Here is a 21,708-nt window from a genome sequence, read left to right as displayed (position 1 = left end):
CCCGAGACAGTTCTGAAAGTGCACTGACTCGGGGGAACTTTTTGCCTGGGATCATGGTTTAAAAATTCAAACAGCTTGCAAAGTACACCGCCCACTGGAGGGTAATAATTAAGACAACTATTTGCACCACAGGTCCCAGAATGCTGTTTGTCATCACAGGAAGTGAATTCCAAAATAGAAAACCACCAGAGAAATGAGAACTTTGAAAACATTGGACCTGGGAGCACTAAAGTTTGTCGAGGTGTAAGGCGTACCTGTGAAAAAGTTCCATGGCGAACGAAACGCGTCGGACCCTGCCACAAGCTGTTCAAATCCCTTAATAAATCGCAAAATTGCAAGTTTCGTGTGCGACTCCATGCTTCCCGGTGGGGGAGAGAAGTGATTTTATATATATATATATATATATATATATATATATATATATATATATATATATATATATATATATATATATATATATATATATATATATATATATAGATATAAAGTCTAAACAGGAAGCCCCAAATGAAAGCAAAGCCACACGAAGTTCAGATCAGCACGTTTATTTGTATCCATTTCACTGCTCGTTCCTTGACAGCTTTCAGAGCAATCTTTGAACATGTAAAGCCTGACGTGTTTCAGGAAATAATCCTTTCTTCAGAGGCATTGTTCACGAAGGGCTGGAAGAGCAGTTTTTGGCCGCGTCTGCTGCTGCTGGCCATTGAAATTAAGAACCAGTCCCTCAGGAACTTTATACAGCTCAGACTGCAAAATCCCTAAGTCATTATGACTTCAATGAACTCAACACCTGACTTTGCCTTCTCTCCAAGGCTCGGAAGCTCCTTTTAGCCCAGTCCTCCCAGTGGAATGCAGGTTTTTTAGTATTAATTTCTGCTTAGGTAACCGACTTTAGAGATATGTACTGAGTTTTGGGTGTGATTTCGGAAAAAGCAAGTGAAAACGGACATAGCGGGCTTGTAATCCACATGCCTCTTTGTGATGTGTAAGTAAAGCAGCCACCGGATTCTTTAAAAAACAATCAAATTTCATCTCCATTTCCCCCTGTACTATGTGGGTGGTAGTAGGAACCTCTGGTATAATTGAAGGAACTCCCCTTCTTGTTCTGTTGTAGCCTCTGCTTGCGTTGGTTTCATTTTTGTTTAAAGTCAATTGATTGGAACACTTTTGTCTACGCCGAGCAGTTCTTGGCTCCCCTCCTATTTTTCCTCAGCCCACGCTATACCGAGTATCTAAATGACGGAGTAAATATAATAGCCGTTGTGTGGTGAGTACCTTCGCTGGTTTTCCACTTTATGCGCTGTCAGGGGTTTAAGATTGCACTGCGCACCCCACGTACCCACACAATGGTTACTTGAACGCGCAAAGTCACCCACAAGTCTTTGATGCAGCAAGGCTATTAGTGGGAGTTTTTTTTCCCCTGGGCCATGGACGTGTTGGACGGTCAGCTACAGGTGCGGACCTCTGAAGGAGCAACCCGCACCGGTCTTGTGCCGGCCTTACCGGCAACCAGTGGCGTAACGAAAGTTGAGGGGGCCCCCATGCAAGGTACATGGTGGGGCCCCGTTCTGGATTTAATCTGGAGCTCTCAAGCCAGAGTACTGTGCTGAGGGGACCCCCTGCAGCCCGGGGTCCCCCTGCACTGTGGGGCCTCAGGGTCCTGCCTTACACAACTGCCTGCAACCACCTGCCTCCTGGGTTCTCGAGTATAATCCCCATCTCTAGTTGCTTCCAGTGTCACCACCTTCTTGTTGCCCCTGTGTCCTCGCCAGATCACCAGCCACACTCCTTGACTTAGACTGAATATCCCAGCCGCAAAGGGGCCGATGCTGAACGGAGCGAGCCTGAGCGTGGTAAATGTCCCACGCAGGGCCACGCTACCGCCACTGCCACCCACGCCAGTATCTTGCTGCTGGAGCCCTGCTGCTGAGACCTCACTGCCAAGGGACCGCTGGGACCGCACAGGCAACTTCCTCTTCTGAGGGGAGCCGTGAGGATGCCAGCGCAGGCTGGTACAAGCTCCGAGCTCTGAGCTCTAGAAATAGGCCGAGGCCGGAGTAAGGGCCGGAGCCTCACAGGAGCTGAGGTTCTCTGATCCGCTCCAAGGATTGTAGTGCATTCTCGCATTACTCATGTCACTTCTGTGTCCCTCGTGATCGGATCGCCAGTAACATTCCAGATAGCTCTGTCACTCATTACCATCTAATACAGTGCACTGACTAGTATTGTATACCTTCTACCCCCCCCCTACTGTGCACCATACCTTTGGAGTGGCTCTTTTACTCCGTGCCATAAAACGCAGTGTACTGAGTAGTACAGTACACGTCTTGTATCTCTGTCACTCTTTGCCATCTAATGTAGAGTACTGACTAGTGCAGTGTAACTTCTAGTAGCTGTCTTACACTGCACCATCCAATTCAGTGTACTGACTGGTACTGTATATGTTTGAGTAGTTTTGTCACGCTGTGCTTAGTAGTTCTGTATACTTTGGAGTAGCTCTGTAACTCTGTGCCATCTAATGCAGTGTACTGAGTAGTAATATATGCCTTCTAGTAACCCTGTCTCGCTGTTCCATCTATTGCAGTGTACTAACTAGTACTTTATATGTTGGAGTAGCTTTGTCACACTGTACTGAGTAGAACTGTATTCCTTGGAGTAGATCTTTCACAGTGTGTCATCTAATAAAGTGTACTGGCTCTTGCATTTACCTTGGAGTAGCTCTGTTACTCTGCCCCATCTTAAGCAGTGTACTGAGTAGTACTGTATACCTTAGAGTACTTCTCTCACTCTGTGCCGTCAAATACAATGTCCTGACTAGTACTGTACACTATCTAGTATATTCCTTGCTCTGTACCATCTAATATAGAGTAATAATTTGTATAGTATGCCTTGTAGTGACTCTGTTACTCTGTACAATCTATTGCAATATACTTACTTCTACAGTTTACCTTGGAGTAGATTTGTTATTGTGTACCATCTAATACAGTCTACTGACTAGTACAATACACCTTGGAGTAGCTATGTCACTTTGTACTATCGAATGCAGTTTTACTAACTGGTACAGAATACATTGGAGTAACTCTTTCTCTCTGTGCCATCTAATGCAGTGTACTGATTAGTACTTGATACCTTTTAGTAGCTCTCTTGCTCTATACCGTCTAATATAGAGTACTGACTAGTACAGTATGCCTTGGAACTATCTAATGCATTGTACTGACTAGTAGTGTATACCTTCTAGTTCCTCTCTCACTCTGCACCATCTAATGCAGTGTACTGAGTAGTACTTTCTACCTTGGAGTAGCTCTGTCACTCTGTGCCATCTTATTCAGTGTGCTGACTAGTACTGTATACCTTCTATTATATCTGGTACTCTGTACCATGTAATATACAGTACTGACTAGTACAGTATGCCCTGGAGTGCCTCTGTTACTCTGTACCATCTAAAGTAGTGTACTGACAAAGTACTGTATGTCTTGGAGTGGCTCTGGAACATTCAATACAGTGTATTAACTAGTACAGTACACCTTCTGGTACATCTTTCGCTCTGTACTACCTAATGCAGTGCACAAACTAGTACACTTTACCTTCTATAAGCTCTCTTACTCCGTATTATCCAAGACACTGTATTGGCTAGTACTGTATATCTTCTAGTAGCGCTCTTACACTGCACCATCTAATGCAGTGTGTTGACTAGTACGGTGTACCTTCTAATAGCTCTGTCACTTTGTGCCATTTAATCCAGTGTCCTGACTAGTACAGCACACTAGTAGTAGCTCTGTTGCTCTGTATCTTCTAATGCAGTGTACTGACTAGTCCAGTGTACCTTAGAGGGTCTCTGTTACTCTGTAACATCTAATACAGTGCAATTACTAGTACAGTACACTTTCTTGCAGCTCTCTTGCTGTGTACCATGTAATGCAGTGTACTGACTAGTACACTATACAATCAATCATTCAGGGATTTGTAAAACGCACTACTCACCCATTAGGGTCTCAAGGGGCTGGGTATGAGCAGCTCCGTTAGGGTCATTCGAAGAGCCAGGTCTTGAGGTCCTTCCTGAATTGGTGTTGTGCCGCGCTCCGGCTGAGGTGAAGGGGGAGTTAGTTTCAGGTCTTGGCTGCAAGGTAGGAGAAGGATCTTCCTCCTGCTCTGGTCCTGTAGAAGCGTGGGATGGTGGCCAGGGCGAGATTGGCTCAACTGAGGTTTCTCTTGGGGGCGTGGAAGGAGAAACTGTTGTTGAGATATTGTGGTCCGATGTTGTGGAGGGCCTTGTACATGTTAATGAGCAGCTTGAAAGTTATCCTTATTGTGACGGGGAACCAGTGTCGATCATGGAGGGGTTGGGTGATGTGGTTGTGCCTGGGGATGTCCAGGAGCTTACATTGCCATAGTCTAGTCTGCAGGTGATGAGGGTGTGTGCGACCGTTTTTCTTGACTCTGAGGGGATTCGTTTGAATGTTTTGCAGAGTATGCGGAGGGTGTTGAAACAGGCTGAGGAGACATTGTTGATCTGGTGAATCATTGTGAGCGATGAATCAAGTATGATGCTGAGGTTACGTGCATGGTCTGTGGGGTGGGTGGGTTTCCGAGGGCAGGGGGCCAGCAAGTGTTGTCCCAATTTCAGGGGGTGGAGTTGAGTTTCAGGCAGCTGTTCTTCATCCAGGTTGCAACGGCTTTCATCCCATCTTGGCAGTGTTGCCTGGTGATGTTGGGTTCTTTGGTGAGGGAGAGGATGAGCTGGGTGTCATTGGCTTAGGAGCCCGCGTCGAGCCCGTGGTTTCTGACAATGGTAGTGAGGAGGGGCCATGTAGATGTTGAAGAAGGTGGGGAGGGTGCAGATGTCATCAGTGGCGGTGAGGAGGGTGGTGTTGGTGATGTGGTTGCTGCGGAAACCCTATTGGGAAGTGTTTAAGACATTGTTGGTTTCAATGAAGCATGCTAGCTGGGTGTTGACTGCCTTTTCGATGACTTTTGCTGCAAATGGAAACAGCGAGATGGGCCTGAAGTTCTTGAAGTCTGTCAGGTCTGCGGAGGGTTTCTTGAGGAGGGGGTTGACTTCAGCATGCTTCTAGTTGAAGGAATGTGGCGGTCTCGAGGAAGCAGTTGACCGTTTGACGTAGCTCGGGTGCGATGGCTGTGGTGGCCATGTGGAAGATGTGGGGCGGACAGGGGTCTGAGGGTGCCCCTAAGTGGGTACTCTTCATGATCTTTAAGGTGTCTTCTGACGTGAGCAGGGTCCAGGTGAGTGCGGTGTGTTCGGTGGCGTTGCTGGGGGTGGGAGTTGAGGTGGTGCAGAGGTGGTGCAGAGGTCTTGTTCATCAAAGTTATTGTAGAGTGTCTTGATCTTGAGGTGAAAGAAGGAGCTGAGTCTGTTGCACAGGTCTTGGAAGGGCGGGACTTCTGTTGTTTCGCTGCCTGGTTTGGCAAATTCTTGTATGATGGAGAAGAGTTCTTTGGAGTTGTGGAGGTTGATGAGGATTCTGTCTTGGAGGAAACTTTTCTTTGTGGCTTTGAGTTGGTGGAGTGCTGTGGTGGCTGCTCTGTAGGCTGTGCATGTTTCCGGAGTTTTGCTGTTTCTCCAAGTCTTTTCAAGTCATTGGCAGGAGGTTCTTGGATTCTTGGAGTGCCGTGGTGAACCAGCTTGCTTTCTTGTTGCGTCATCCTGATGCCTTCCGGAGGGTGGGGCGAGGGTGTTGACGCAGTTGGTGATCCATCGGTGGATGTTGCTTGCCACAGTGTTGACGTCTGGCGTGGTTAGGGGTGGAGTGCTGGTGAGGGCGGATGTGAGGTGTTTTTCGCTGACTTTGTTCCTGCTTCTGCGTGGGATGCGGCGCGCATGCTTGTTTGTGGTGGGTTTTCTAAAGGAGAAATGTATGCATTGGTGGTCAGTCCAGAGTAGTTCCATGGTGTGGCTGAAGGTGACGCTGTTTCCTCCTGCGAAGACTGGGTCGAGTGTGTGTCCTGCTGTGTGAGTGGGGACAGAGACAAGTTGCTCCAGTCCTATGTCGTTGAGATTCTGTACGAGGACGTTGGTGTTTGGGTCGTCGTGGTTGTCCAGGTGGAATTTTAGGTCTCCGAGTAGCATGTAGTCCGTGGAGGCAAAGGCGTGGGGTGAAATGCGGTCAGCGATGATGTTGGTGAACGGAGCACAGGGGCCAGGCGGTCTTTACACCAGGGTTCCATGGAGCGTTGTCGGGCAGGGGACTGATGCTGGGGCCCGGAGCTGGGGGAAGGTGCAGTGGCACTGTCGGCTAGAGATCGGGCCCTGGGTGTTGCTTGGCGTCGAGAGCTTGCAGTTGTTGCTGCATCCGGGGTTAAGAGCATGGAGGGTACTGGGGTCATACCGGCGGCGGGTCGGGGACTAGGGGCCTTGGCGCTGATCGCAAACGGGAGAAGATGGGATTGCCTTTGGTGCGCCAACAGTGCCCCCGCTGCGTGCGGTGGCAGCGGCCACTATTAAGTAGGGGTCGGGGGAGGGTGGTCAGCTGTTAGCGACACGCTGGGGGGGAGGGGCCGCGGTGCAGCAGCGGCAGGGAGCACGGGAAAAGGGACAAAAACAGAAGCAAAGAGAGAGAAAAGCAAAAACAGAGCAAAAGATAACGGGCAAAACAGAAGAGCAAAAGAGAAAGAGCGAAACACATAGAGCACATAGAGGGAAGCAGGCACAGAAAACAGAGTGGAATAGCAGAAGAGCAGAGTGTTCTTCCACTAGACCACCAGGGATGAGGTGCAGGCAGGAGCCTGCGGGTGGACGAGGGCCTCAAACACTTGCCTTGTACGGAGCTCGGGCTCAAGGGCAGTCCCTCAATGGTGGAGCTGCACAGGGGAGAGCAGTGATACTGACTAGGAAGCTCAGTGGTCATGTTCTGTCACTCTGTACCATCTAATGACATGTACTGACTAGTACTGTACACCTTCTATTAGCTCTCTCACTCTGTACCATCTAATGCAATGGTTTGACTAGCACTTATACCATCTTGTAGCTCTTCTACTCTTCACCATCCAATGCACTGTACGGAGTAGTACTGTATACCATGGTATAGCTCTGTTACTCTATGGTATTTAACGCGGTGTACTGACTAGTTCAGTGTACCTTGCAGTAGTTCTGTCACTCAGGGACATCTAATGCAGTACATGTGTAATGTATACCTTCTAATACCTCTGTCACTCCGTACCATCGTGTACTGACTTGTACATTAGACTTCAGTACCTCTGTGCCATCTTATGCAGTGTGCTGACTAGTACTGTATACCTTGTAATAGCTCTCTTACTCTGTACCACAGTGTACTAACTAGTACTGTATACCTTCCAGTGGCTCTCTCACTCTGTACAATCTAATACTGTGTATTGACTAGTACTGTATGCCTTGCAGTAGCTCTTTCACTCAGTACCCTCCAATGCAGTGTACCGACTAGTACTGTATACCTTCTAGTAGCTTTTCTACACTGCACCATCCAATGCAGTGTACTGGCTAGTACTGTATACCTTGGAGTAGCTCTGTCATTCTGTACCATCTAATTGAGTGTACTGACTAGTGCAGTACACTTTTAGTACCACAGAGCCAACTAATGCAGTGTACTGACTAGTACTGTACACTTTCTATTGGCTCTCTCACTCTGTACCATCTAATGCAATGTGTTGACTAGCACTTATACCTTCTTGTAGCTCTTCTACTCTTCACCATCCAATGCAGTGTACTGAGTAGTACTGTATACCATGGTATAGCTCTGTTACTCTATGGTATTTAACGCGGTGTACTGACTAGTTCAGTGTACCTTGCAGTAGTTCTGTCACTCAGGGACATCTAATGCAGTACATGTGTAATGTATACCTTCTAATACTTGTACATTAGACTTCAGTACCTCTGTGTTCGAGGCATATGAGCTGAAGATTGTACACTTTGCAATAGATCGCTACCTGGTGTTGGGCTCGGATGATTGCAGGTTGTTGTCTTCTTGGAAGAAGTCTTTGTAGTCACGAGATAGGTGACTCCTCCCTTGGACAACACTGCGCATGGTCATCGACTCCATCTTCAGATTGTTTTTTTCCACTACTGGGTTCTAATGAATGTTCTCAGCTCTGGCTAGAAAAACTTTTCAAGCAACTTCAGAGCGACAAAACTTTATATAAACAACATCGACGTCGAATATACTGCTTTCGACACCATCAGCTCCATTCCGGTTCATCAACGCGGGCCGCTGGGCCTATCGACGCCGTGCGGCCTACACCTCATGGACAGAACTCCGTTCAAGAGATGCCCGGTATGTCGAGCAAAATTCCCACATAGCGATCATCACGAGGTCTGCAACCTCTGTCTATCGCCAGATTACGACGAGTCGACCTGCACAGCCTGTGCTTCCTTCCGATCGAAAAAGACCATTTGGGATCGGAGGGCCCGTCGACACGATGAAGAGATCAGCCCCAGCACCGGAGAGCATCTTCGATGACGAGGTTCCACTCGTTCCAGAAGAGGATTCGCCTGATCATATCAGAGGCAGAGGACTCGGATGACTCGATTCCATCTCGTCAACATGTGAGTACTCCTGCCCCTGCACCACAGACACTGCCCAAACCGAAGGAAATGGTCAGCACTCTGCCCAAAGGGCCCAGTCGAGACCGAAATCTTCCCTCAAAAGCCCCGCCTTCCGGCTCGGCTCCGAGGAAAACAACTATGCCTTCCGGTGCCTCGGCACCGAGCAAGCCACATGTTCCGATTCCACCTCTTCCATCGGCACCGAAGCCAAAAAACCCTTCGGTACCGAGAGAAAAAGACACTTCGGCACCCACGCCTAAAGACGCACCGGTACCGAAGCCAAAGACTACACCGGTTCCGAGAGAAGCTCCGGCTCTGAAACCGTCCAATTTAAAAGATAAAGATGGAAAGCCAGGTTCTGACGCCTCGAAGACGACCAGACCTGCCTCCATTCCAAAGAATCCACCTTCGGTACCTAAAACGGCAAGGCCTGATTCCGAGGCCCCTAAGTCCTCAGACACGCCTACCAAGCCAAAAACACCTTCGGCACCGAAGAATTTGCCACAGGACACTGTCCAGCCTCCTAAAGCAAAAGACACAACAAAACCTCTACCGGCACCGAAAAAATCGACGCCAAAGAAGGTTATAGAGGAAGAAGACTTGTTTAGACCTGATCCTAAACAAAAGAAGGTTTATATAAACCCAAACACTGGACATGTGGAAGCCATTCCTCATAAGAAGAGACCAGCAGAAACACCACTTAGACCTGTAGTTCCTGCCAAAAAGGATTGTGCTACTTCTCCTATGCACCCTTCCTCTCCTTTACCTTCTTCCTCTTCTATCCCTCCTTACATATCACCTAAAGTTTCTCCTGTTCAATCTCCTGCATCATCACACCATACTGATGAGGAGTATGATCTAGGTGGGGGGATGACATACCAGACCCACATACATTCCCTAGAGATGAGGGTATGGAACCAGATACATATCCTACAGATGACGATATGTACGATTTTCCACCACAAATTGTGCCTGACATTCCTGATCCTCACTCATACCCAACAAAACCTTCTCCTCCGGAAGACAGTATTGGTTTTAATCACCTCTTAAATAGAGCTGCCCTTTACCATGGAGTCTCAATGCACTCTGATGACATTGAGGAGGATTTTTTACTGGACACATTTGAGCAGTCACAAAGGACTACTCAAATTTTACCCGTGATCAAAGGAGTCATTAAACATGCTCCATGAACTATTTAAAGAACCTGTACGTAGTAGGTTGTTAAATCCAAGAATAGAAAAGAAATATAGACCAGCTCCATCAGATCCAGTCTATATTAAAGGACATCTGCCATTAGACTCTTTTTAGTAGTGTCCAATGCGAGAAAAAGAGCTAATTCCCAGACTTCTGGTGACGCGCCCCCACCTGACAAAGAATCCAAAGTCATTGATGCGTCAGGTAAACGTATAGCTGCGCAAGCCACAAATATATGGCGCATAGCTAACATGCAAGCCCTTCTCTCACGCTATGACAGGGCTCACTACGACCAATTAGAAAAACTACTAGAGCACCTACCAGATCAATTCAAAGATCAGGCAAAAGACCTCATACAAGAAGGCAAACTAATATCCAATGCCTCAATAAAATGTGCACTAGATGTAGCTGACTCAGCATCCAGAGCAGTCAATACCAGTGTAATACTTAGACAACATGCGTGGTTACGCATTTCTGGGTTTAAACCAGAAGTGCAGAATACCATTTTAAACCAGCCTTTTAATCAAAGCCAACTGTTTGGGCCAGAGGTAGACATTACACTGGAGAAAATGAAGAAAGACACAGACACAGCTAAGTCTATGGGAGCGTTACAATCCACACAGACTAGAAGTTCTTTTCGTCGCTCCTTTTATAGAGGAGGCTCCAAGCAAACAGGAGCAGATACGACATCTTCATTCAAGATGCACACGCAAACCTCCTCTAATAAAGGCTACTATAGAAGAGGATATAGAGGCAATAACAATAAGGGAAGAAGTAGAGGTAACAACAACAACCGCTCCTCTTCCACCCCTAAACAGTGACTTCCCTCTGCTCCCCCAACAGCATTCCACTCCTGTAGGGGGCATATTATCACAGTTCCTGTCTGGAACTCCATAACAACAGACAAGTGGGTAAGACAAATTATTCAACATGGTTACTGCCTAGAACTCACATCTACCCCCCCCAAATATACCGCCCAGGGAGCGTCCAATGTCTACAGACCATCTGACTCTGCTTCAACAAGAAGTTCTAGCGCTTCTACAAAAGGACGCTATACAACTAGTTCCTGTAGAAGAACAGGGAACAGGGGTTTACTCCCTGTATTTTCTAATTCCCCAAAAAGACGGATCACTGTGGCCAATTCTCGACCTCAGGCCCCTCAACCAGTACATTCAATCAGATAATTTTCACATGATCACTCTGCAACAAGTACTCCCACTACTACAAAAAGGCGATTTCCTCACAACACTAGACTTGAAGGACGCCTATTTTCACATTCCTGTACATCCTGCTCACAGGAAGTATTTAAGATTTGTGATACAAGGACAACACTATCAGTTCAAAGTCCTTCCATTTGGGGTCACAACAGCACCAAGAGTATTCACAAAGTGCTTAGGAGTAGTAGCGGCACATCACAGAAGACAGCAGATACATGTTTTCCCTTACTTCGACGAATGGCTCATAAAAGCCAAATCGTTCAGTCAATGTGTCCAATATACAGATCAGACAATTCAAACATTGCACAACTTGGGGTTCACGATCAACTACACCAAGTCACACCTAGAGCCTTCGCACGTGCATCAGTATCTAGGAGCTACCATAAACACATCTACAGCTCTAGCGTATCACAATGCAGCCAGAATACAGAGCATTCAGACCTTAGTCTCCGTGTTTCAACACCAACAGTCTATTCAAGCCAGAGTGTTCATGAGACTAATAGGCAGGATGGCATCTTGCATCTTCATAGTTCCGCATGCAAGATTGCAAATGCGGCCATTACAAGAATGTCTAGCACGACAGTGGAATCAAGCTCAAGGTCAGCTCACAGACCTGGTGTTGGTAGACAGCCGTACGTATCTCTCTCTGCAATGGTGGAACACCAAGAACTTGACAAGAGGACGGCCGTTCCTCGAGCCTGTTCCACAAATAGTGCTTACGACAGACGCATCCCTCACAGGATGGGGAGCCCATCTCTTACATTATACGACACAAGGTCAATGGAACACCCAACAAAAACTGTTCCATATCAACCATCTAGAGCTGCTAGCAATATTCTTAGCACTCAAAACTTTTCAATTACAGGTACAAAACAAAGCTGTCTTAATCCGGACGGACAATATGACAGGCATGTACTATATACAAAAACAGGGGGGGAACACGCTCTCTGCAGCTGTCCCAGCTCGCACAGAACATTTGGAGATGGGCCATTCCTCAAAACATACATCTGTTAGCGGAACACCTTCCAGGAGTTCACAATCCGATAACGGATCTGTTAAGTCGGCAGTCACAACAGATTCACGAATGGGAACTAGATCCACAAGTACTTCAACCATTCTTCCAACAGTGGGGGCATCCACAAATAGATCTGTTCGCCACCCAAGAAAACACAAAATGCCCAACCTTCGCCGCCAGGTTTCCACACCCACGGTCCGAAGGCAATGCGATATGGATGAGTTGGTCAGGCAGATTTGCGTACGCTTTTCCACCTCTCCTACTCATTTCACTAGTAGTGCGCAAGCTCAGACAGCAGTCTCTCAAACTGATACTAGTAGCTCCCACATGGGCACGCCAAAGTTACAGCTCACATCCTCCCTGTTAACTCAGAACCAGGGAGAAATAAGACACCCAGAACCAAGTCAACTGAATTTGGCGATCTGGCTCCTGAAGTCTTAGAGTTTGGTTATTTAAACCTACCACCAGACTGTATGAACATCATTAAGGAAGCTAGAAAACCAACTACCAGAGCGTGTTATGCCGCTAAATGGAAACGATTTGCAATTTATTGCAAAAATAATGATATTGATCCACTGGATGCTTCCATCCAAAATATAATTTGTTACCTTTTTACATCTTCAAAGGTCTAATTTGGCTTACACTTCCATACGCCTTCAGGAAACAACTCAAGACCTGGCTGTTCGAGCAGTAGCACACACCCTGCCCCAAGCGCCTTGAGACCCTCCCGGGTGAGTAGTGCGCTATACAAATGGTATGATTGTTTGATTGATTGATTACGCCTGCATCTTGCAGCAATAGCAGCCTATTTACAAAACAGGCAACATTTATCTCTCTTTAGAGTACCTGCAATTCAGGCATTCATGGAAGGATTAAAACGAATAATCCCACCCAGGTTACCACCTGCTCCTGTATGGAACCTGAACATTGTCCTTACAAGACTCATGGGACCCCCTTTCGAGCCTTTACACAAATGTGAATTGCAATTTCTAACATGGAAAACTGCTTTCCTTGTTGCTATCACCTCTCTCGGAAGAGTTAGTGAAATACAAGCATTCACCATACAAGAACCTTTCTTTCAAATACATCCTAACAAAGTGGTTCTTAGGTCTAATCCTAAATTTCTTCCCAAGATCATTACTCCTTTTCACCTCAACCAATCTGTAGAGCTACCTGTGTTTTTCCAAAACCCAGACTCTGTAGCAGAAAGGACCTTACACACCGTAGATGTTAAAAGAGCTCTATTATACTACACGGATAGGACTAAATCATTCAGAAAGACAAAACAATTATTTGTATCTTTCTCTCCTCCACATAAAGGCAACCCCATCTCTAAGGGAGGGATTGCCAGGTGGATTGTAAAGTGTATACAAATATGCTATCAAAGGGCTAAATGTACACTGACTGTTCCTCCTAGAGCGCGCTCCACTCGCAAACTAGGAGCCTCTATGGCTTTCTTAGGAAATATACCACTAGAGGACATATGCAAGGCAGCAACATGGTCTACACCACACACCTTGACTAAACACTATTGTGTTGATGTGCAGGCCAAGCAGCAAGCTGCAGTAGGCCAAGCTGTCCTCAGAACACTGTTTCAGAATACTGCAACGGATACAAGCGACCACCGCTAGGGGAGATACTGCTGCACAATCGATGCAAAGTGTACAATCTGCAGCTCATATGCCTCGAACGGAAAATGCTACTTACCAGTGTGCGTCTGTTCTTGGAATGTAGAGCTGCAGAGTTGTACACGCCCTCCCGCCTCCCCGGGACTTGTATCCGTTCCAGTTATCATCTTATTTAGATGCACACGCATGGACATCCTTTCTTTCTATTTTCTACTAACTCCATCATTTCCCATCATTGGCGAAAAACAATTTGAAGATGGAGTCGATGACCATGCGCAGTATTGTCCAAGGGAGGAGTCACCTATCTCGTGACTACAAAGACTTCTTCCAAGAAGACAACAACCTGCAATCATCCGAGCCCAACACCAGGTGGCGATCTATTGCAAAGTGTACAACTCTGCAGCTCTACATGCCAAGAACAGATGCATACTGGTAAGTAGCATTTTCCTACTCTGTGCCATCTTATGCAGTGTACTGACTAGTACTGTATACCTTGTAATAGCTCTCTTACTCTGTACCGCAGTGTACTAACTAGTACTGTATACCTTCCAGTAGCTCTCACTATGTACAATCTAATACTGTGTACTGACTAGTACTGTATGCCTTGGAGTAGCTCTTTCACTCAGTACCCTCCAATACAGTGTACTGACTAGTACTTTATACCTTCTAGTAGCTTTTCTACTCTGCACCATCCAATCCAATTAGGTGTACTGGCTAGTACTGTATACCTTGGAGTAGCTCTGTCATTCTGTACTATCTAATTGAGTGTACTGACTAGTACAGTACACTTCTAGTACCGCTGAGCCATCCAATGCAGTACACTGACTTGTACTGTATACCTTCTAGTAGCTCTGTTAATCTGTGCGATCTAATGCACTGTACTGACTAGTACAGTATACCTTGGAGTAACTCTTCGACTCTGTGCCATCTAATGCAGTGTACTTGCTAGTACTGTATACCCTGGTGTAGCTATGTCACTCTGTACCATCTAATGCAGTGTACTGACTAGTACAGTATACCTTCCAATAGCTCTGTCAGTCTTTGCCATCTAATGTAGTGTGTGCAGTGTACTTATTATTACAGTATACCTTTGAGTAGGTCTGTGACTGTATTATCTCATACAGTGTACTGACTAGTGCAGAATATCTTCTAGCAGCTCTGTAACTCTGTACCATCTGATGCATTGTACTGAGTAGTACTGTCTACCTTGGAGTAGCTCTGTCACTCTGTGCCATCTTATGAAATGTACTGACTAGTACTGTATATATACCTTCTATTAGCTCTGGTACTCTGTACCATTTAATATACTAGGCTGACTATTACAGTATGCCTTGTACTATTTATGTTACTCTGTACTATCTATTGCAGTGCACTGAGTAGTACAGTGTACCTTGGAATAGCTCTGTCACTCTGTTCCTTCTAATGCAGTGTACTGACTAGTACAGTATGCCCTGGAGTGGCTCTGTTTGTCTGTCACATTAAGTACAATGTACTGACTAGTACAGTACACCTTATGGTAGATCTTTTGCTCTGTACTATCTAATGCAGTCTACGGACTAGTACAATATATATTCTATTAGCTCTCCTACTCTGTACTATCTAATGCAGTGTTGTTAGACCTGGCACCTTGGCGTGAGTTTCCCTTCCACTTTTTGCTGATGTGCCTCAGATGTTTTTGCTGGTGTCCGCTGCTCAGGGCACTGCGTCACGGCCAATCCGTGCCGCAGTGCAAGTGCTCCTAATATAAAATGTAACTGTGATTGATTTCCATGATTGGTTCATTGGATTTACTGTTAGTCCCCAGTAAAGTGCACCAGGAGTGCCAGGGCTTTTAAATGCCAATACAGGCACTCCACACCACTGGAATCAAGCTAGCCGGGCTGAAGAGAGGTGTTACCTCGAAACCGGGCCGGTCCTCGGATGCTTGTTTCCGTTCTGGGAAGGACATGGCTTTTGTAGTTCGGACTGGACTGTTCCCATGGGGCACAGGGTCAGCGCTGATTTGCATATCGCCATTGTCTAACCCAGGGTGGTGTGGAGTGGAAAAACGATGGATTTGGGCCCAGATCTTTGGACTGGGGTGAATGTGTGACATTGATCCACATTCTGTCCATCATTGTTGTGTTTGCAGTTACCGCTCTAAGTGTACTGGGGATGCTCAGACGTGAGTCCCAGGCACTCCACACCACTGGAATCAAGCTAGCCGGGCTGAAGAGAGGTGTTACCTCGAAACCGGGCCGGTCCTCGGATGCTTGTTTCCGTTCTGGGAAGGACATGGCTTTTGTAGTTCGGACTGGACTGTTCCCATGGGGCACAGGGTCAGCGCTGATTTGCATATCGCCATTGTCTAACCCAGGGTGGTGTGGAGTGGAAAAACGATGGATTTGGGCCCAGATCTTTGGACTGGGGTGAATGTTTGACATTGATCCACATTCTGTCCATCATTGTTGTGTTTGCAGTTACCGCTCTAAGTGTACTGGGGATGCTCAGACGTGAGTCCCAGGCACTCCACACCACTGGAATCAAGCTAGCCGGGCTGAAGAGAGGTGTTACCTCGAAACCGGGCCGGTCCTCGGATGCTTGTTTCCGTTCTGGGAAGGACATGGCTTTTGTAGTTCGGACTGGACTGTTCCCATGGGGCACAGGGTCAGCGCTGATTTGCATATCGCCATTGTCTAACCCAGGGTGGTGTGGAGTGGAAAAACGATGGATTTGGGCCCAGATCTTTGGACTGGGGTGAATGTGTGACATTGATCCACATTCTGTCCATCATTGTTGTGTTTGCAGTTACCGCTCTAAGTGTACTGGGGATGCTCAGACGTGAGTCCCAGGCACTCCACACCACTGGAATCAAGCTAGCTGGGCTGAAGAGAGGTGTTACCTCGAAACCGGGCCGGTCCTCGGATGCTTGTTTCCGTTCTGGGAAGGACATGGCTTTTGTAGTTCGGACTGGACTGTTCCCATGGGGCACAGGGTCAGCGCTGATTTGCATATCGCCATTGTCTAACCCAGGGTGGTGTGGAGTGGAAAAACGATGGATTTGGGCCCAGATCTTTGGACTGGGGTGAATGTGTGACATTGATCCACATTCTGTCCATCATTGTTGTGTTTGCAGTTACCGCTCTAAGTGTACTGGGGATGCTCAGACGTGAGTCCCAGGCACTCCACACCACTGGAATCAAGCTAGCCGGGCTGAAGAGAGGTGTTACCTCGAAACCGGGCCGGTCCTCGGATGCTTGTTTCCGTTCTGGGAAGGACATGGCTTTTGTAGTTCGGACTGGACTGTTCCCATGGGGCACAGGGTCAGCGCTGATTTGCATATCGCCATTGTCTAACCCAGGGTGGTGTGGAGTGGAAAAACGATGGATTTGGGCCCAGATCTTTGGATTGGGGTGAATGTGTGACATTGATCCACATTCTGTCCATCATTGTTGTGTTTGCAGTTACCGCTCTAAGTGTACTGGGGATGCTCAGACGTGAGTCCCAGGCACTCCACACCACTGGAATCAAGCTAGCCGGCCTGAAGAGAGGTGTTACCTCGAAACCGGTCCGGTCCTCGGATGCTTGTTTCCGTTCTGGGAAGGACATGGCTTTTGTAGTTCGGACTGGACTGTTCCCATGGGGCACAGGGTCAGCGCTGATTTGCATATCGCCATTGTCTAACCCAGGGTGGTGTGGAGTGGAAAAACGATGGATTTGGGCCCAGATCTTTGGACTGGGGTGAATGTGTGACATTGATCCACATTCTGTCCATCATTGTTGTGTTTGCAGTTACCGCTCTAAGTGTACTGGGGATGCTCAGACGTGAGTCCCAGGCACTCCACACCACTGGAATCAAGCTAGCCGGGCTGAAGAGAGGTGTTACCTCGAAACCGGGCCGGTCCTCGGATGCTTGTTTCCGTTCTGGGAAGGACATGGCTTTTGTAGTTCGGACTGGACTGTTCCCATGGGGCACAGGGTCAGCGCTGATTTGCATATCGCCATTGTCTAACCCAGGGTGGTGTGGAGTGGAAAAACGATGGATTTGGGCCCAGATCTTTGGACTGGGGTGAATGTGTGACATTGATCCACATTCTGTCCATCATTGTTGTGTTTGCAAATACTGCTAGTGGGCCTGCAGCGCTGGTTGCGCCACCCACAGAAGCAGCCTTAAAATGTGTCTAGGGTCTGCCATTGCAGAACCTGCGTGCAGTCTGGTACTGTCATGCTGGCTGGGCAAGTGCACACACTTGCCAGCCCCTAAACCTTCCCTTAACTTCATACTAGTCACCCCTATGGTAGGCCCAAGGGCAGGGTGCATTGTACGTGTAAGGTAGGACATGCTCTGATGTGTGTGGCATGTCCTAATGGTGAATTACAGCCAAATTCGTTTTTCACTATTGTAAGGCTACCTGTTCTCTTAGGCCAAGATGGGCTGCTGGAATTATTACACTCTATAATCCCAGCAGGCTCAGGGAACATGGTAGAAAATAAAGTTTAGTATGCCTGAACTCAGGATAATAAATTACTTCTTTTAGTAAAGTTTATTTTAATATCCTGGGTTTGCAAATGCTACTTTTAGAAAGTTAGCATTTGCTTGCCTAACCATTTCAGCCCGCCTCTGCTAGGATGTGTATCTGACTGTCTGGGTTATGTGAGTGACAGGGCTGGGGGATGACAGGTGGTGAATGCCAGGATTACACCTTGGTGGGAGGTGGGAGTGACCCTGGACTCTGAATAGGGCTGTGCTCTGCCACCACAATGCTGGCTCCGCCCTCTGGGGAGCGACTGATGACTCAGCCCGACACCTGGCCCAGGAGAGGCGAAGCACTGTCAACAAGGTACTCCTGGCTGCCCCTGTCCACACAATGCTGGCTCCACCTCCTGTGGAGCGTCTGATGTGCCTGCCCCTCGCACTGAAAAAAGAAGCCAGAGTACACCCAACCAAGTGCTCGGAGACTGAAAGAAGTTATGCAGAGGCCCCCCTGGCCTGTGAGAACAAAGAAAATGCTGTATAAAAGTAGTAGCCCTGCTCCTTGTAAATCAGAATCCTGTTTTCCACAAAGAACCTCTGCCCAACTAGAAGGAGAAGAAGACGCTGGAAGGACTGGCCTGCTGCTTGCCTTGCTGAGGAAGGAGAGGGAAAGACTTGCTGAAAAGACTTTGCTGATTTGTGCTAGAAACTTTCTCCAAGGGCTTGACTGAGCTTGCACCTGACCTGAGCCACTGGACCATCTGGCTCAACTTGCTCTCTGCTCGTCTGCCGGTAATTGCGAGGACTTCTGCCCCCGCCGGAGCCGTGACCCTGGTGCCCCTCCTCGAGGCCATGACCAACTGTGTTTCCCCGCCCCCGCCGAGGAAGAGCCCCGCTCCGCCGAGCCGCTCTCCCCCCGCTGAGGGAAATCGCCGTGTCACCTCACCTTGGGAGGCTCGCTGCCGTGACCTTGGTGCCCCCCAGCCCCTCCTCGAGGCCGTGATCAAACTGTGCTTCCCCGTCCCCGCCGAGGGAGAGCCCCGCTCCGCCGAGCCGCTCTCCTCCCGCTGAGGGAAATCGCCGTGTCATCTCGCCTTGGGAGGCTCGCTGCCGTGATCTTGGTGCCCCCCAGCCCCTCCTCGAGGCCGTGATCAAACTGTGTTTCCCCGTCCCCGCCGAGGGAGAGCCCCGCTCCGCCGAGCCGCTCTCCCCCCGCTGAGGGAAATCGCTGCATTACCTCGCCGTCGGAGGCTCGCTGGTGGCCCAACGCTCCCGCCTGACGTCCACACCGGACCCCAAAGACCCCGAGAGCAGACCCCGCAAGGAGCGGACGCCCCGGATGCCGGCCTCGCCCTGCTTCCAGAGCCGCCGGGCGCCCCGCGTCCACCCCCGCTGGGACCTCGAAGAAGAAAAAGGTATTGTGCGCGTCGTACCCTGCCAAGCGGAGTGCTTCGTACTGCATTTTCCAGGCTGTACGCGGCGCTTTGGCTCAAGTGACGGTGCGCCTCGCCTTGCAAGTAAAACAGACTAGCCGCCTATTCTACCTTACTACCAACGGTGTGCTTGTAAACTACCCGTTTCCCACCACCTGGTCAAGCCGTAATCTCTCCCTGCACGCCGGCACCAAACGAGTGTACGCCGCTCAACCAACGCACAGTGCTTGCTACGGGCTAGGGGCCCGCAACGTTCTTCTTTCCCCTAAGCACTGTGCGCGGTACGAGTCGTCCCCCGGGCACCGCGAGAGGCGTGCCACTTGACCGGGCTGCTCCGTACGTCCCGCAGCTGGGAGCGGTACGAGTCGAACCAGTGCTCACGCTAGATGCGTGAGTCGCGGTAGGGCCCACCCGTTTTCCACCGGCAGAAGCCCACAAAGCGGTTAGTAAGCCCCAAGAAGGTATCAAGGAGCTAAGAACTGTTTTAGGAGGCAAAGAGACTAGAAAGAACCAGTTTGGAACTGTAAACAAATAGAACACTGGCCTATTTACAACCTTGTGGCTAAGAAAAACGTTATTGATGGTCTTGTGATAAATACTTGCCTGCATATATATATTTGTACATAAAGGAGACGTATTTTTATATAACTACAGCCTGGTGTCCATTTGGTGGGGGATTCGTATATTTACTATGTGTGTTATTACAAATGCTTAACTAGAAACGCCTGAAGAATAGCCTTGGCTGCTCACCCCACGCACCTAGAGGGTGAGCAAGGGTAATTCTAAGGGGTCATCCTTCGCCCTGACTTAGAGGAGAGGGTCCCTGCTTGTCACAAGTGAATACTTGCGCCAACCAGAGACCCCCAATTCTAACAAGTGTACTGACCAGTACTGTATACCTTGGAGTAGCTCTGCCACTCTGTGCCATCTAGTCCAGTGTACTCGCTAGTACAGTGCCCTATCTGGTACAGTGTTCGGTGTAGTACAGTGTGCGCAGTGTCTGTGTGTAGTATGGTGCGTGGTGCAGTGTAGTGTAGTAGAATGTCCTGTCTATATAGTGTAATGTAGTATGCTTCATGTGTGGTAGTGTGGTGTAGTTTAGCACGCCTTGTGAGGGATAGTGTAGTATGCCTTATGTGTGGTAGTGAGGTGTAGTATGTGCTACATGTTGCGGCGTAGTGTGTAGTAGAATGTCCTATGTAGTGCACTGTGCTGTTCGGTGTAGTGTGTGCTCTAGATGAATGCGTGCTTCAGTGTAGTGAGCAGTCTAGAGCTGTGATCTCTAGCGCTGCGTGCTCCTTCCAGATGTGGTTTACATTAATCATATGTAAAACAGAAGCAGTAATTACAGCCTTTCTTTGTGACATTAAATCTCTAATTGTGAATCTCTTCTCTGCAGTGATGGTAACTCTGGATCCTGACACAGCTCATCCACAGCTGCTCCTGTCTGAAGGGGGGAGACGAATGAGATGGACGGGCATAGAACAGCCCCTGTCGGACACCCCTAAGAGATTCACCTACTACTGCTGTGTGCTGGGGAGCGAGGGGTTCACCTCCGGCAAACATTACTGGGAGGTGCAGCTGCTGCAGGAGGGGGCAGGGTGGGAGGTGGGGGTCGCCGCAGAGTCTGTGGACAGGGAAGAAGGGATCACATGGTCACCTGAGGGGGGAGTCTGGGCTGTGTGGGGGTGGAACGGTCAGTACAAGGCTCTCACCTCCCCTCACACCCCTCTGAACCCACGTGAGAAGCCCCTGAAGCTGGGGGTGTATCTGGACTACGAGGGGGGGCGGCTGTCCCTGTACAATGCTGACTCCATGGAGCTTCTCTACACATTCCCGCAGGCCCGCTTCACACAGAGGCTCTTCCCGTACTTCTATCTCTGTGACAGAGCGGAGCTGAGGCTGGTGTGAGAGCTGCAGGGAGCTTCAGCCCCTCATCCTTCCATCCCTCCCCCGCGCAGTGATAATGTGACCAGGAGCACAAGCCGAGATGCGTTTATATAATAAAACGCTCCCTTTGGGTATAAGTCCCTGGGGAGGGGGGGGGGGGGGGAATCAGTAACTCCAGTGACATGAATATCAGGTTTCTTTCTCATAGCTGCTTCTGACGGCCAACGGCCACGCGTGCTCTACCTTTATAGTGCTGCGCACGTCCATTGGCCGTCGCGAGCCTGCCTGCTCAATAGAACGTTAAGCACTAGCGTGGAACGTTCAGCGCAGCTAAGGGGTTAATAT

At 48.6% G+C, this 21,708-nt stretch overlaps 1 protein-coding gene across 1 annotated transcript in view; it reads left to right on the top strand.

Moving 5' to 3' along the window:
• LOC144752395 (E3 ubiquitin-protein ligase TRIM39-like) overlaps positions 1-21,384 on the top strand; it is a 182,629-nt gene extending 161,245 nt beyond the window's left edge. Inside the window, exon 10 of the mRNA XM_078640329.1 lies at positions 20,873-21,384. Within this exon, the coding sequence (XP_078496455.1) occupies positions 20,873-21,384 (512 nt within the window). The remainder of the gene's footprint in view (positions 1-20,872) is intronic.
• The last annotated feature ends 324 nt before the right edge of the window (positions 21,385-21,708 follow it).

This window comes from Lissotriton helveticus, chromosome 5_1 (assembly GCF_964261635.1).
Source record: "Lissotriton helveticus chromosome 5_1, aLisHel1.1, whole genome shotgun sequence".
Classification (NCBI taxonomy): domain Eukaryota; kingdom Metazoa; phylum Chordata; class Amphibia; order Caudata; family Salamandridae; genus Lissotriton; species Lissotriton helveticus.
The sequence above is the reverse complement of the archived record's forward strand: the minus strand, read 5'-3'. Positions and strand labels throughout refer to the sequence as shown.